The 15835-nt window shown below is 33.2% G+C and overlaps 1 protein-coding gene and 1 long non-coding RNA gene across 2 annotated transcripts; one reads left to right on the forward strand and one right to left on the reverse strand.

The window, feature by feature from the left end:
• The first annotated feature begins 4400 nt into the window (after positions 1–4400).
• On the forward strand, positions 4401–7645 carry LOC105802763 (uncharacterized). Its single transcript, XR_001136285.2, has 3 exons — positions 4401–4499; positions 5739–5899; positions 7316–7645. It is a non-coding gene; the product is annotated as an uncharacterized LOC105802763 (long non-coding RNA).
• A 5633-nt stretch (positions 7646–13278) lies between these two features.
• On the reverse strand, positions 13279–13863 carry LOC128042476 (uncharacterized). The gene has a single exon (XM_052633821.1). The coding sequence runs from the start codon at positions 13861–13863 to the stop codon at positions 13279–13281; it is 585 nt and encodes a 194-aa protein (XP_052489781.1).
• Between the last annotated feature and the right edge of the window lie 1972 nt (positions 13864–15835).

A 15835-nucleotide genomic window follows, 5' to 3' on the forward strand; every position in this document is an offset into this window, starting at 1 on the left:
ACAGTCCATTTACAAGGAAAATGACCCATTACACATCAAGCCCAAATTAAACCCAAACAGCCCAAAACTAACCTTAGCCCACAACCTAAACTAAGTTTCAGTAAAAACTGAAACTCTAGAAATCCTAGCCGCATGATCAGTTGCCCCACTCCTCCACGTCAGTAAGCATGCGTCTGTGCACGACTCTGCCAGCCACCACCGCAGCACGCCTTTGACACCTACAAAAGAAGAAGCCAAACAGAAGCAGACAAAAGAAACAAACAAAACCATAGAAATATAGAGTTGTTCAAATCGACTATAAAAGCCTAAATCTAATGCTTGTAGCTCTCTCTTTTTTTTTTCGAACATTGAAAAATAATAAAACAGAAAAAACACTTTAAGGTGACTACTATTTTTATTTTTAATTTCAATCCGTTATTTTGTTTTTATTTTACTTTATTTTTTATCTAAGAAAATAAACAAAAAAACGAAAAGAGAAACGTACCTGATTCGCCCCGTGGCTCCGTCGACGGAAGTCCCTTCGCCGACGTCGGAATCGAGCTTAAAAAGGGAAGGTTTTTATTTTTCTTTGCTTTTTTTAGATTTTTCATCTCAAGAAACGGACTAAGGGAGGAGAAATGGCCAAAATGGCCTTTGTTCGATTAACTCCAGCAACCGCATGCGACGGTCGATGGCGCCGGCGCTCGGTGGCTGCGGTGGCCCCATGGCCAGCCCTTAGGGGCGTTTGTTTTTTTAGAGAGAGAGAGTTGAGAAAAGGATATTTTTTCTGAAATTTCAAAAAAAAAAAAGAAACAGATTAAAATTTCAAAAAATTGGTCTTTATAAATTCTGTTAAACGACGTTGTTTTGTGGAGTAAGTTCAAAGGCCAAAACGACGCCGTTTTGGACCTCTGACCCGCGACCCGACCCACTACATGGCTAGGATCCACGTGTTTTGCTTGGAGGGGCTAATTGCATGTTCAGCCCCTCCGCTTTTGCAGCATAGCGCAATCTGATCCTTTTTAGTTTTTTTTTATTTGGGTTGTGATTTTTGTTGGTAATTCGAATTAGTCCTTAGACCATGTGTAGACCTTCCGTTAAAGCGTTGCGTTTTAGGACTGGGGAATATTTCCCAGATGGTCCCCCGAGCTTTGAGAGCGTCTTATTTCAGTCCCCTGTAACCTGTTTGTAAATTTACAATTAAAGCCCCGAATTTTAATTCCATTTCAACCTCGTCCTCTGTCCATTTAGTTTATTTATTTTTAAATAATACTCTTCTATCATGATTTATTTTAAAATGGTTATATTTATTATTTATTTGAAGCTATTTGACATTAAGTTTATTTAAATTTTATTTGTATATTATTTATTGTAAGCTCATGTTGTGTATCTTCCAAATTTTATGTACGTATATATTTTAAAATTATCTCGCATGTTTTTTTATGTATTATTTATTTTTTAATTATATTCTTTGTTATTTATTTGTAGTTTTTTATTTCATTTATTTGGATCGTTTATCATTTGTTTTGAAGTGTCTTTAAATCATTCATTTTGAGCTATTGTTTTCTTAATTAATTTATGTATTGTTTCGTTTTGTTCATTTTGGTTATTGATATTTGTATTCGATGTATGGTGTAATTATTGCCATTATGTGTTTAATTCGCTTATTCGTATTTTTGTGCTATGGTAATTCATTCATGTACCCTGTTATTCGAAAAATTGTTTCTCCATGTTGTAAATTGTCATTCCATCAACGTAGCCCTTTTTAACACACTATTTCAAACCTTACATTTATTTTTACCCAAACATACAAAAATAAAAAATTCAAAGTAAGACAATATTTTGCGTTTGGAAAATCGAGAAAACGTGCCCTAACGTGCTGGGTTTCGATTTCTCGTTCGACCAAATAGCCAAATATCCTTTTAAAATTTCAAAGTAAGGAAATATTTTGTGTTTGGAAATTCGAGAAAACGTGCCCTAACATGCTGGGTTTCGATTTCTCGTCCGACCAAATAGCCAAATATCCTCTTAAATTCCAATCCATGTTATTCGAGTTTTTTTTAGGATCGTATTTTTAAAAACTCTTCAAAGTTTTCAATCTTCGACACTAAGACACTAATTAATCAACTAGGTACCAATTTTGGGCGTTGCGATGGTGCTAATCCTTCCTCGTACGTAACCGACTCCCGAACTAGTTTTTCTGAATTTCGTAGACCAAAAGCATTGCTTTAATAAAATCAAATCGTTTATTAAAAACTTTTCGAGGTGACTCGATCACACCTCATCAAAAAGGATTGGTGGCGACCCACATTTTAATTTTCGTTTTCAAATCCAAGCCGACCCCGTTTTACCAAAAAAATGGTGTCAACAGAGCTAATTTGATAACTTTTGTTAATATTTTGTGAAAAATGATCAAATCAAAATTTTATATATAAAATCACACAAAATCAAATTTCATGTATGATATTACATGTTAAACCTAAATTGATATATAAATTTAGTATTTATCCCATTATTTATTATTGCAATAAACTGCTCAAACATCTAATTTTTCACCTAACCGGGCGCTGGATTAGATGAAAATTGATGATATTATAACATCTTTTTTAATTAAGAGTTCAAATAGGTGAAAATAAATGTCTTAAGAATTAATTGCAATAAACGATAAGAGTTTAGGCACTTATTAATTTTAAGGGTATTTATTTTCTTACTAAAATATTTAAAGACTATAATTTTTAAATATTAAATATTTCAAATTAATAAATATATTATTGAAATTGTGATAATGTTACATGTAATAATACTCATTACTAAAACAAACAGAATTTTTATTTTTATTTCAAAGGATATATTTTTTATTATTAAACTATTACCTATTTATTATTTGGCTTAACGGTGTAAAACCTCTCAAACTTTTTCAAAAAAGCAATTAAGCTTTTTTTTTTTTGCACTCATTTGGGTACTTGAACTTTCAAAATGCATAAAAAGACTCTCAAATCTTTAACAAAAAAATCAATTAATTCATGCTTTTACTAAAATTAGAAAAAATTTATAAAAATCGTAAAATAATAAAAATTGTAAAATTTTATAAAGTCGTAAGAAAATTATACAAAATGTAAAGAAATATAAATTTAAGTAAATTTTTTATAAAAATTATCATCTGAAAAGAATCATTTTATTATTTTTCTATAACTTTTATTGATTTTTATTTTTTTATCATCTTTCACCACATGTCACGTGATGACTTTAATTAAAAAAACTAGAGGTCGTTAATTTTTATGAATTTTATAAAATTTTACATTTTTTAATTTTTACGCTTTTATAAAAAAATTAATTTTAATAAATTTTATATTTTTATATTTTATTAAAATTTAATAATTTTTCTAAATTTTATTATTTATTATTTTTATAATTTATTTTTCTAATTTTTAATAAGAACATGGGTTTAATTGATTTGTTTTGAAAAAGTTTGAGAACCTTTTGATGCATTTTAAAAGTTTAAGTGCTCAATTGAGTGCAAAAAAAAAAAAAAAAAGAGGGCTTAATTCCTTTTTTAAAAAATTTAAGGGCTTTTACACCCTTAAGTCTTATTATTTAAATGTAAAAATATTTATGATAGTTAATAGTTTAAATAAAGTATTTATCCTAATTAATAATATTTATTATTAAAATCGAGTTGAAGGAAATTTTAGCTCAACAAAGCATAGGCCCAAAATAATTTGAGCTGAGATAACTCAAGTGCAAGATTGTAATGATCCGAATCTAAAATAGTTGTGATCTAAAATTTTAAAAATATTTTGAATTTTTAATTAAGCGAATATTAATAATTAATTTAAATATAAGATAATATTTAAAATAAAATTAAAATATAAGTGAATAAATGATCATTATTTAATATATGAAAATGTATTTATAAAATCATGTAATTACATAAAATTGATCAATAATAAAACTAATTAATAATAATTTTTTCTGTTAAATTATAAATTAAAATAAATTTTAAGAAACATTAATTTTGAATATAAAATTTATTTTAAAACAATGTATTATAAATATACAAAATTAATAATTTTCAAATTTAAATTTAATGATTATATAAAATAACGTAAACTACATAAATGATCTAAGGCTTCTTTTGGATGCAGAATCAGCCATGGTGAGATGGAATTTTGAAGGAATATTCTTTTTCCCTGCACTGTATTGGTGTTTGGAGAAACAATGGTGAGATGCAGTTGAAGGTTTGAACCTCACTGCCAGCCTCATTTCCAACTAGAGGTAAAAGCTCCAGCTTAAACACGGTGGGCAGTCAAGTTTTATTGCAGACAAAAATGCCAATATTTTTATTTATTATTTTACAATTTTATAAAGTATATTCTTTCCCAATCTTATTTGTTTTCAGATTTGGGAAAATCTTTAGACGTTTTCTTTTTCATTGAGGTTAGGTTCCCTCAATTCTTTGCCAGAAATTTACTTCTCCTTACTTCCTCACCAAGAACAGAGATAAATCCTTTGAATCTAAGGTAACCCATCTAAATATTCTCCCAAGATTCAAACCTTTTCTATCTTTGCTTCTATCGTTCATTGATTTTAACTCAATGCTTCCACCAGTTGTTTGAATTATTATTTTCTGTTTACATGATTATCATGCCTGGATCTAATTTAAAATTTTTATTTTTTTTCTCTCAACTGAAGAGCTGGAATTGTTCAGTTATCTATTGTATTGATTTGGTTCTTGTGATTTGATGTTGTTCAGATAGTTTCAGCCTCTGGTTGAGTTAATCGCTTTTCAGTTCTTTTAGTTCTTTTTGTGTGTTCAATATGCCTGAGTTCCTAGATTGAAATCAATGCAAATAATAAAGGTAATTACGTTGTAAAAGTGGATGGAGTCGACATATCACCTAATCCTATGATTAGTGGGAAACCGGCCACCTTCACGGTCTCATCTTCTACTGGTAACTTTCAGCTTTTGCAATTTCTAAATGGTTTTTGACTTCTTCTTTTTTTTTTTTTGTGAGCTTTAGGGTTTGTTTAGTTCTCTGGATCATAAACTAAAGATAATAAAATCTTTTTCTAAGTTTGTTGTGGGTAAGATTAGAAGTGTGTAAGGATAATTTTTATCTATGTTACTTAAACTGGAGTATGAATACAATTGTTTCTTCAGTTTATCATGTATTTAAAGGGTCTTTGAAGATCATATATCATACCATGTTTAAATTTTAGGGACATTAAGCATGAAGGTTAAACAAATCTAGGTTAAAAGCTTCAGGTTTTCTTTTAATTAAGAATCTAACCTTCAATGTATTGACTTGTATGAAACAGTGGTTGAAGCTCTTGTCAAACTTAACCCTAAAACCCCTAAATAACGGTCTCAGTACTATTCAAGTTGCAGCACAACCCCAAAATCCATATCATTAATTTATCAATTCTTTTGAAACCCTCTTGATGAAAGTTAATTCTTCCTAGTATTCTTTCTGATTTACAATACCCTACATTATTATCCAATTTATCTAGTAAATACATTTCTAATCTTAGTGGACTATGCTCTTGCATGTAAAGTTCATTCTTAATTGCTCAAATTGTGCTGTCTTTTACCGGCAAAGCCATTTCTTGGCATTGAGAACCTTCGTCATTTGTGTCAATGAGTGCCTTTTTATATGCAGTACACTTGGTGTATATTTATATGAGAATTGCCTTTTGTTTTCACATCCACGGTTCATAGAGGGGGCCTTATTTGGCATCTTATGAATGCATTTTTGCAGGTCAAGCTATCACTGGTGGCAAAGCGGTGATTGAAGTTTACTTCTTTGGGTTTCATATCCATCAAGAAACTCATGACCTTTGTGAGGAAACATCTTGCCCTATTACAGTTGGCAACTTTGTGCTCTCTCACAATAAATTTTTACCTGGTTTTACTCCACCTGTAAGTTTCACTTAACTGGGACACACTTTTTGTTTTCGAAGCTATGTTCAAATTATAACACTTGTGAGGTTCCCTTATAACTTGAACTTTTGAGATATTCAACTAACCTATTCTTTTATATATTCAGTTAAAGAAACCACCGATTGTTTGCAATGCTTCATGATTGATCTTAGTATCTCTCTTTTCTAAGCCTCACTTCAATATTTATATTTGTATGTACATTTGTATTATATAAATGACTCAATATCCTCAAGTTTTGCTAGGCTCAGTAAGAAAACCTCATAAACACTTTTCATATGTGACATCTTTTGCTAATACCAATCTGAACTTTCTAATAAAATGGATGGTTACATTCATATATCTATATTGTGTTGTACTTACTTCGTTGCACAGGATATTCTCTGAGGTTCAAGTAAGAATAAGAAGACTGTAACTTGTTTTGATTTCAGATTATGCTACCCTGGCTTTATTCTGTTAAATCCTTGCCTGTTTGATATTCTTTAGTGAACGATGAGCTTAGAGACCTTAAAGCAATGATATCCTATTTCCTGAGGTCTCATTTCTCTGTTGGGCAGTATCCTCTCTGAGTAGCCTTAAACTGATAGTTTATGAGTTGTTTGCCACTTGGCCTTTTATGTTGCCATCTTCCTGCTCCTGATCTGTTAACCTGTGATGTGCTCCAACCATTAGCGAAGCTATATAAAGAGTAATCTGAACAAAAGAAAACAATCTGGAGTTATCGAAAAAAATAGTCTCAAGGAAGAAATAACTTGAACTTATATTTTTAAAATTTTTAGCGTAATGAATATTTCAAGGGATTTTTGTATTCCACCTACTGGCTATCGTTTCTCTTTAAAAGTAGAACTCTAACGCCTTTGTTCAAACCAAGGACCTCGTCTTGCACACAAGCTGATGAACTTATAACCAACTCCGTCTTTCACTGCAGTCATATATGGACTATTTCAGCTCCTTTTTTCTTGTATTCTGCTAACTGGTTTGCTATCATTCCATTAGTTAATCTTTCTTAATTGGTTTTCTTTAGAGCTTGTTTTCACTTGGGATTTTTGTTAGATTTCAGAATGTAGTCAATTTGGTAATTTCTCCCTCTATCTAGTTTTTCATATGGAAGATATGCTCCATTTGGTTGATTACTTTTTTATTATTATACTTGGTTACATACTTAAACTGTCAATAGTGACCAGAATCCAGAGGTTTATCCTTTGTAGCACCTATGTATTAGCTCCATTTAGCTGCCTTGGTGGTTCTATCCCAAAAGAACTCCGGTGGGAAGTGAAAACAGATCATATGGGTTTCAAACTTCTGAGATCCTAATTAGATTCTTTTAGGCTTCATTCACCAACTAGTTACATTACAATTGACATAAATAGGTAATTATCTTTACTTTTTATTTTGCAGGGTTCCTACAAGCTTAAGATGACATTATCAGGTGCGGGAATTAAACAGTTAACTTGCATTTCCTTCGATTTCAAAATCAGTTTTGGTGCTTCTGAATCTTCAGTCTCTGATAGCTGATCAACCGACTAAGTATATATATGAAATGTGGAATGTAGTAGGATGTTATATCTTATTTATTGCGAACAGATCTCACATTCTACAATATTTTGTACTTGTATTCCGTATTATCGTTCTTGTGAAGATGTCATTTACATGGAAGTCACTCCAATCTGCTGAATCATGTTAACAATGTTAATTTCCCTTAATATCAAATCATTTTACATGCTTGTATATTCTTTATGATACAAAAGGACCCTGTAAACAAGGGATTTTGGGGGGGGGGGGGGTTAGAGAACGAGCTCTACGACTCTGGGGCTTGAGATGTTGATATTCAGCTCAAAATAATAAGGCTTATTGGTATTATAAGCTTTCAAATTTTTTTTTCAAAATAATCAATTGAATCCTTCTAAACTTTTTACATCCAATTGAGTTTTTGAATTAACAATAGATCCTTTTACTAACATCGACCGTTAATATTTAATGATAATATTTAATCATCAAGTATCTGGAAAAAAAAATCTTTAATCATGCCCATTCTTCGTTACGCTCTGTGATTGAACGAACATTTAGAGTGTAGAAAAAAATGGCCAATATTAAGAGATATTCCAAGTTATTCATTCAATAAGCAAGTTTTAATAGTTATTGCAACAATGGTTTTGCATAATTACATTCGAAGACATGCTTGGTCAAATGATGAGAATTTTCGAGAATTTGAGAATATACTTGACATGCCAATCTCTTCAAGCCAGTTTGACAGAGGTGAATCGAGTTCTTCTAACAGAGAAAGTGACCTTGAAATCACGATGTTAAGGGAAACCATTGGAACTAGTTTAATGAATCCATATTTGTAAAAACATTTTGTATCATAACCTAATTTCTAGTAATAATGAAATTTGTTATGTCTTATGTTACTATATTTTTTATTATTAAAAATCATCCGTTTAGATACTTTAAAATTTGATCCAAGTATAATGTTACTCTTTGTGAAAATAATATTTACCATTGTTATAAAAAAATTTAACTATAAAAATTAAAATAATTATCATTTTATCTAATAAATAATTTAAATTAATTATATAATTCATTAAAATATTGGAAGATACATTTTAATATTTTATTAAATAAATTTATAAATTCACATATTTTAATAATTTTAAAAAAGTAAAATAATTTAAAAAACTTCTATTATATATCAATTCTAATATGATGTCCTTAATAGTCATTTTTTATTCTCACATCACCGCTACAACTGCGTTTGAATCCAAATACACACTCCACCATTGTTTCTAATCTCACCGCTACAGTATCCAATCTCACCGCTACAGTAACTAATCTCACCGCCACCGCTGTTTTTAACCTCACCGGATGTAAAGACACTGCCCATCCAAACTAACCCTAAGTTTCATTTGGATTATATCACTTTAAAAAATTACAAAAATAAATTATATTTTTGTGTTTTAGTCCAAATCAGTCAAACACAAACGACAATTGATATGGCCGTTAATTTAATTTCTTTGCTTCCTTTTCATTGTTTCCTAGGGGTGTTTGCACGACAGCTTCACCAGTTCTTTCTGGTTCAGCCGCGCTTCCATTGTCGGCTAACGTTTGCAGACCTATAACCTTAGAATGGTCGCTGTTGCATGCCACACCAGCCAAAGTGTTGCAAACAATCTTCCTTGCTACATTTGAGAAACCTTGAATGATGAATATGTTGAATGAAATCTAGCAATTCTTGTTTACCTTTAACTGGTTCAGCAACTATGGATGTGAAAACGGTACCCCGTTAGAATATGAACAATGGGTTCATATTCATTTTCTTGCCCACTTTTCCGAGCTACCTCAAAATCCCAACAATTCAAACCAAAAAAATTCTCAGTAAAAGAGGGCATATATTATATATATATATCTACATGAACTTGATTAAACCAGAGTAAAAAAAAACACAATTATTAAAAGATCCTGTTTATTTATTGACTTTTCATTCTTTTTTAACATTTTTCCTGTTTGGTTACTGAGAACATGTTGGTTTTTTCACTCAGCAATAAGGTTTAAAAACAATCAAAATCAATTGTTGAAGTGTTTGAAAGATTAAAACATAATCAAAACAGAAAGAAATTTGAATGAACAAAGTGATTTCTTCATTACCCGAATAAGAACATTGTTACATACATAAATAGATCTAAATACATTGAAAGAAAACAAGACTTGCTTGTGCAAGTGTCTAAAGGTTTACATCAACATAATGACAACCTAATATGACTATAAAATCAGCTAAGCACACAATTAATCTTAGCTGACCAAAGCAAAAAATGATTACCGCATTAACTAGCAAAAGTCAACAAAATAAAACAAGCTACTGTCGAATTACACAGTGGACACTAGCATGCATCTGCTGGTTTCTTGGTTCTCTTCATGCAACGTTTGCCTTGCATGGTTTCTTGCATGTTGCTGCTGTTGTTGCCACCTTTGAACACTCGTCCTTGGCTACAAAGCATCAAACCCCGATCTTATCCTTCAAATCTTCAAATCTTGAAGCAGTTAATGGTTTGGTCAACAAATCAGCAAGTTGATCTTGCGAGCAGCAGTGAACCAAGTTTACTTCTTTGGACATTTCAGCCTCCCTCACAAAATGATATTTGATTTTAAAATGCTTGGTCTTACTATGAAAAACTGGATTTTTAGCAATGGCAACATCAGATTGATTGTCAACCTTAATCATTGTGGCCTCCTTTTGATCAGCATTCAAATTGCACAATATTTTCCTAAGCCAAATGGCTTGATTTACAGCAGAGGCAGAAAATGGCTTGATTTACAGCAGAGGCAACAGTAATATACTCAGCCTCAGTAGTGGATTGAGCCACTGTCTGTTTCTTCTTCGAGCTCCAGCAAAAAACACCTAAACCAAAAATGAAGAAGTAACTTGATGTACACTTCATGTCATCAGCTGAGCCAGCCCAGTCACTGTCTGAATATCCCACTAGTTTCAACTCCTCAGCTCTTTCAAACTTCACTCCACAGTTCAAAGTCCCTTTGACATATCTTAGGGCCCTTTTTGCTGCTTTAAAGTATGTAACAGTGCAGCAGTGCATAAATCTTGATAGAAGACCAACAGCATGCATGATGTCTGGTCTAGTTGCAGTCAAGTAGAGCAGGCAACCAACCAGGCTTCTGTAATTCTTTTAATCCACTCGATCTTCATCACCATGGCTTGTGAGCTTTTCTCCTAGTGCCACAGGAGTGCTAGTAGGCTTGCAATTTGACATGCAAAACTTGCTCAAGACCTTTGATGCAAAAGTCTTCTGGCTTATGAAAATGCCTTGCTCGTTCTGGTTCACTTCCATACCAAGAAAGTATGTCATCAAGCCAAGATCAGTCATCTTGAACACACTTTGCATTTGCTTATTAAATGTCTCAATTGGCTCCTTTTTGCAACCAGTGACCAACAGATCATCAATATACAGTGACACGATCAGCAAAGTCTCATCTCCTTCCTTTTTAACATAAAGAGTAGGCTCACTAGTGCTCTTTGTGAACTCGAGCTTTGTCAAGTAGGCATCTATTCGATCATACCAGGCCCTTGGAGCCTGTTTTAGGCCATACAGGGCCTTCTTGAGGTTGTAGACCTTTTGCTCCTCTCCATGAACCTCAAAACCTTTAGGTTGCTCTATGAATATTTCCTCCATGAGAAATCCATTTAAAAATGCTGATTTGACATCCAGCTGATGCACCTGCCATTGTTTCTGAGCTGCTAAGGCAAATAACAGCCTTATAGTGTCCAGCCTTGCAACAGGAGCAAAGGTTTCAAAGAAACCGACTCCTTGCTGTTGACTGTATCCTTTCACAACTAATCTGGCCTTGTGTTTGTTCAGTGATCGATCTGCATTGCTCTTGATCCTGAACACCCACTTGACTCCTATGATCTTTCTATTTTCTAGTCTTTCAACCAGCTCCCAAGTGTCATTCTTTTGTATCATTCTTAGTTCAGCTTCTATTGCCTCTTGCCAGCATCTTTCTTTTGAGGCTTCAGCATAGCAGGATGGCTCAAACATGGTCACAGCACATCTTCCATAGATGTCTACCAATGTTCTAGTGCCTCTGACAGGCATATCATCAAAATCATCCACAGCTTCACTTTCAACTTCAGCATGCTGGAGATCAAGGTCCTGCAAGTCTTCTTCAGCCAAGCTTGCATCTGTCTCATTCCACTTCCAACAGCTTGCTTCATTAAACTTGACATCTCTGCTCACAATAACTTTCTTGGTTGATGGATCAAAGATTCTATACCCCTTTTTCACACTGTTGTAGCCTACAAACACCCCTGGCACAGACTTTCTTTCCAGCTTGGTTCTTTTCTCTGCTGGCACCAATGCATAGCACAAGCATCCAAACACTTTCAAGTGTGATACAACTGGTTTCTATCCAAACCAGGCCTCAAAGGGTGTTTTACCCTTAACTGCTTTAGTTGGCAGTCTATTCAGTAAGTAGACAGATGTGTTTACTGCTTCAGCCCAGAAGTTGTTTAGCATTTTGGCCTCAAACAGAAGGCATCTGGACATATCGAGGACAGTCCTATTTCTCCTCTCACAAACACCATTCTGCTGTGGTGTGTAGACAGTAGTCAGTTGGTGTAGAATGTCAGCTTCATCACAGATCTTCTGGAACCTCTGAGATACATACTCAGCTCCATTGTCTGACCTTAGGCTTTTAAGCTTGCTGTTGGCTTGGTTTTCTGCCAAAGCTTTGAACTTGCAAAAGAAGTCAGTAACATCTGACTTTTGTTTCTAGAAGCTTACCCAACAAAACCTGGTGCAGTCATCAATGAACAGGGTAAAATACCTGCAGCCATTTAGTGAGATAGTCTTCATTGGTCCACAGATATCTGTATGAACCAACTGAAGTTTCTCCTGGGCTCTCCATGCCTTGTTGATTGGAAAAGGCAGTCTGGTCTGCTTGCCAAGCTGGCAGTCTTCACATACTTCTTTCTTTGGCTCGAACTTGGACATTTCTTCAACCACATTTAGTTTTTGCAATTGCCCGAGTGAGTTGTAATTCATATGCCCAATTCTTTTGTGCCACAAACTTGCCTCATCAGCCTGAGCTGCATATGCTCTTGCTTGCAACTGATTCACATTTACATTGAAAGTTCTGTCTTGCATAGCTACTGCTGCTAACACTTGGTCAGTAGCATATTTGATTATACAAGTTTTGCCTTCAAACAGGAGAGAATAACCTTTCTCCAGTAGCTGACCAACACTCAACAAATTTTGGTCAATTTCAGGTACATAAAGAACTTCAGAGATAGTTTTAATACCTGACTTGGTGCAAATCACAACCTTGCCCTTGCCTCTAGCCTTGAGAAGCTCACCATTTCCAATTCTGACTTTGGACTCAAAAGATGTGTCAAGCTCCTTAAACATACTTTCATCTGAAGCCATATGATGAGTGCATCCACTATCAATTAGCCAAATCTTGCTGACTTTGCTCGAGCTTGCAAAACAGAAGGCTGTGAAGACATGTTCTTCCTGTGCCTCGATGTCCTCAGCAGCTTGAGCTTGATTCTGATGTTGTGACTGAGCTTTTGGTTTGTTTTTGCACACTCTTTCAATATGGCCAAGCTGTTTGTAGCCTCTACACTGAATATCAGGCCTGTACCAGTAATATTTCTCAACGTGAGTTGTTCTTTTACAGTGAGCACAGAGTGGAAATTTCTTCTTGGCAGCTTCATTCTTCACTTTTTCTTTCTTTTCTGACCAAGGCTTCTTGCCTTTGTGATTTGAGCTCGAGCTTGTGCTTGTGCTCTCTCTGCTCCTAGCTTGAAAAGCACCCTCAGAATACTCCTCCATTCTGTTTGCTCTTCTTTGCTCTTATGCATAGAGAACATTTATCAGCTCTGTCAAGGGAATAGCTGATAAGTCCCTCGAGTCCTCCTGGGAAGAGATCTTTGATTCATACTTCTCTGGTAGGGTTGTTATGACTTTCTCAACTACCCTCTGATAACTAAAATCATCCCCAAGCAGTCTTATGTTGTTGACAGTAGCCATAATTCTGTCAGCATACTGCTTGATGGTTTCTGAGTCTTTCATTCTCAAATTCTCAAAATCCCTTCTCAATTTGATCAGTTGTTGCTGTCTGGTTTTGTCTGAACCCTGAAACTCCTCCTTGATTTTATCCCAGGCCTCCTTTGTTGTGTCACAGGCCATTATCCTTATGAAGATAACATCTGAAACTCCACTTTGTAGGCATGACATGGCCTTGTACTTCTTTGCACAGTCTTCATTATACTGCCTTATCTGAGCTATCGTTGGATTAGCTCTCAAGGGTGGTGGCTCAGTATCATTTTGAACAACATTCCACAGGTCATGTGCCTGTAGGTATGTTTTCATTTTTACAGCCCATATATTATAGCTTTCACCAGGAAACACAGGTGGAGGTGGTGGTGAAAAGCTCATCTTCACACAGCTTCCAAACACCGAGCAACAAAGATAGCTCTTGTTTCTTTTCTTTCAAGCACTTAGCTTCAACAAACACAGCACACAACAAGAGGCCCTCAAAGACAACAGGCTCTCGATACCATTTGTTGGTTTTTTAACTCAGCAATAAGGTTTAAAAATAATCAAAATCAATTGTTGAAGTGTTTGAAAGATTAAAACAGAAGCAAAATAGAAAGAAAATTAAATGAACAAAGTGATTTCTTCATTACCCGAATAAGAACATTGTTACATACATAAATAGATCAAAATACATTGAAAGAAAACAAGACTTGCTTGTGCAAGTGTCTAAAGGTTTACATCAACATAATGACAACCTAATATGACTATAAAATCAGCTAAGCACACAATTAATCTTAGCTGACCAAAGCAAAAAATGATTACAGCATTAACTAGCAAAAGTCAACAAAATAAAACAAGCTACTGTGGAATTACACAGTGGACACTAGCATGCATCTGTTGGTTTCCTGGTTCTCTTCATGCAATGTCTGCCTTGCATGGTTTCTTGCATGTTGCTGCTGTTGTTGCCACCTTTGAATAGAACAAATGTTCAAACAAAACCTAACAAGATAAGGAATCTAATTTAGCCATTCTAAAAGTTAAAACTTCAAAGAAATTGAAACCCATTAGTTGTTGTCCACTCAGCAGCCCAAACATGACTAAAAGTTCCAATATTTTCCAAGATGCAAAGTTCAATACTAACATTCAAAATTTTCTCGACAACCGAACAACAGTTAATATGCAAACACCAAAGGAAAAGAAAAAAGGAGAAAGACCAAGAAGAACTTACTTGCAAAGAAAAGCCCCCAAAAAATTGAAGAACTTGGCAATTTAATCCCTGGGAAACAATGAAAAGGAAGCAAAGCAATTAAATTAACGGTCACATTAGCTGTAGTTAGTGTTTTAATGGTTTTGGACTAAAAAAAAAAGATAACTTGAGTGACTATTTTGTTTTTTTTTTAAAGTTGGGTGACCCAACAAGAAACTTACTAATAATCAGGGGATCATCTATGTAGTTTACTCTATAAAATAATAGTGATATAATAGTAATAATACATTAATTAAATAATATAATAAGTCAAATATAATAAAATTAATTAATAATTTTTTTTCAAATGATTAAAAATGATTTATTATGAACTACTAATAATATAATTACTAAATTAATTTTAAATCGCATTTATCACTAAAATTATCTAAAACATAATTTTTTTAGGGTTAATATATATTGTGACCCCTGAATTTGTCCTTTTGCTTCTAATTGGTCCTTTTTTTTTTGACTTTATTGGTTCCTGAACTTGTATTCCATCAATCAGGTTGGTACCTTTACACTAACACTATTAGTTTGTGTTGACGTGATACTACTAGCCAATTTGGTGGTGCCATGTGGCAGCCTCTCAGTACGCCACGTGACAAACATAAATTTAAAATATATAAATTAATGAAAAAATACAATTTTTTTCATATCAAATGAACATAGATAAATGGTTGTCCAAATACATTTATGTCTAGACAACCATTTGTATAAGTTCATTCCATATGTGTTTTTGGTGATTTTTATATATATTTTATATAATATCAATTTTAGGTTATTATTATTTTGAAAAGCATATAAAATATAAAATTATAAAATTATATAAATATATAAAAGCTTATAAATTTATAAAAATATATATTATACAAATTTATAACATATATTTTTTTTATATATGTTTATAAAAGTTAGTGAATGAATTTTTTTTTGAAGAGAAATTCATAAGACCATACAATTCAGGAAAAAAAATAACAAACACTCATTGTACGCGGTAAAGGATAAGCTCCATCAACACAACAAAAGCTTCAACTTCAGCATCAATAGAACATTATGGCACGTTGACAATCGGCTCTGTCAAAACTCAAGCACAACATATCAGGAGTGATTGCAATCACTTAA

Source organism: Gossypium raimondii, chromosome 7 (assembly GCF_025698545.1).
Source record: "Gossypium raimondii isolate GPD5lz chromosome 7, ASM2569854v1, whole genome shotgun sequence".
Taxonomy (NCBI): domain Eukaryota; kingdom Viridiplantae; phylum Streptophyta; class Magnoliopsida; order Malvales; family Malvaceae; genus Gossypium; species Gossypium raimondii.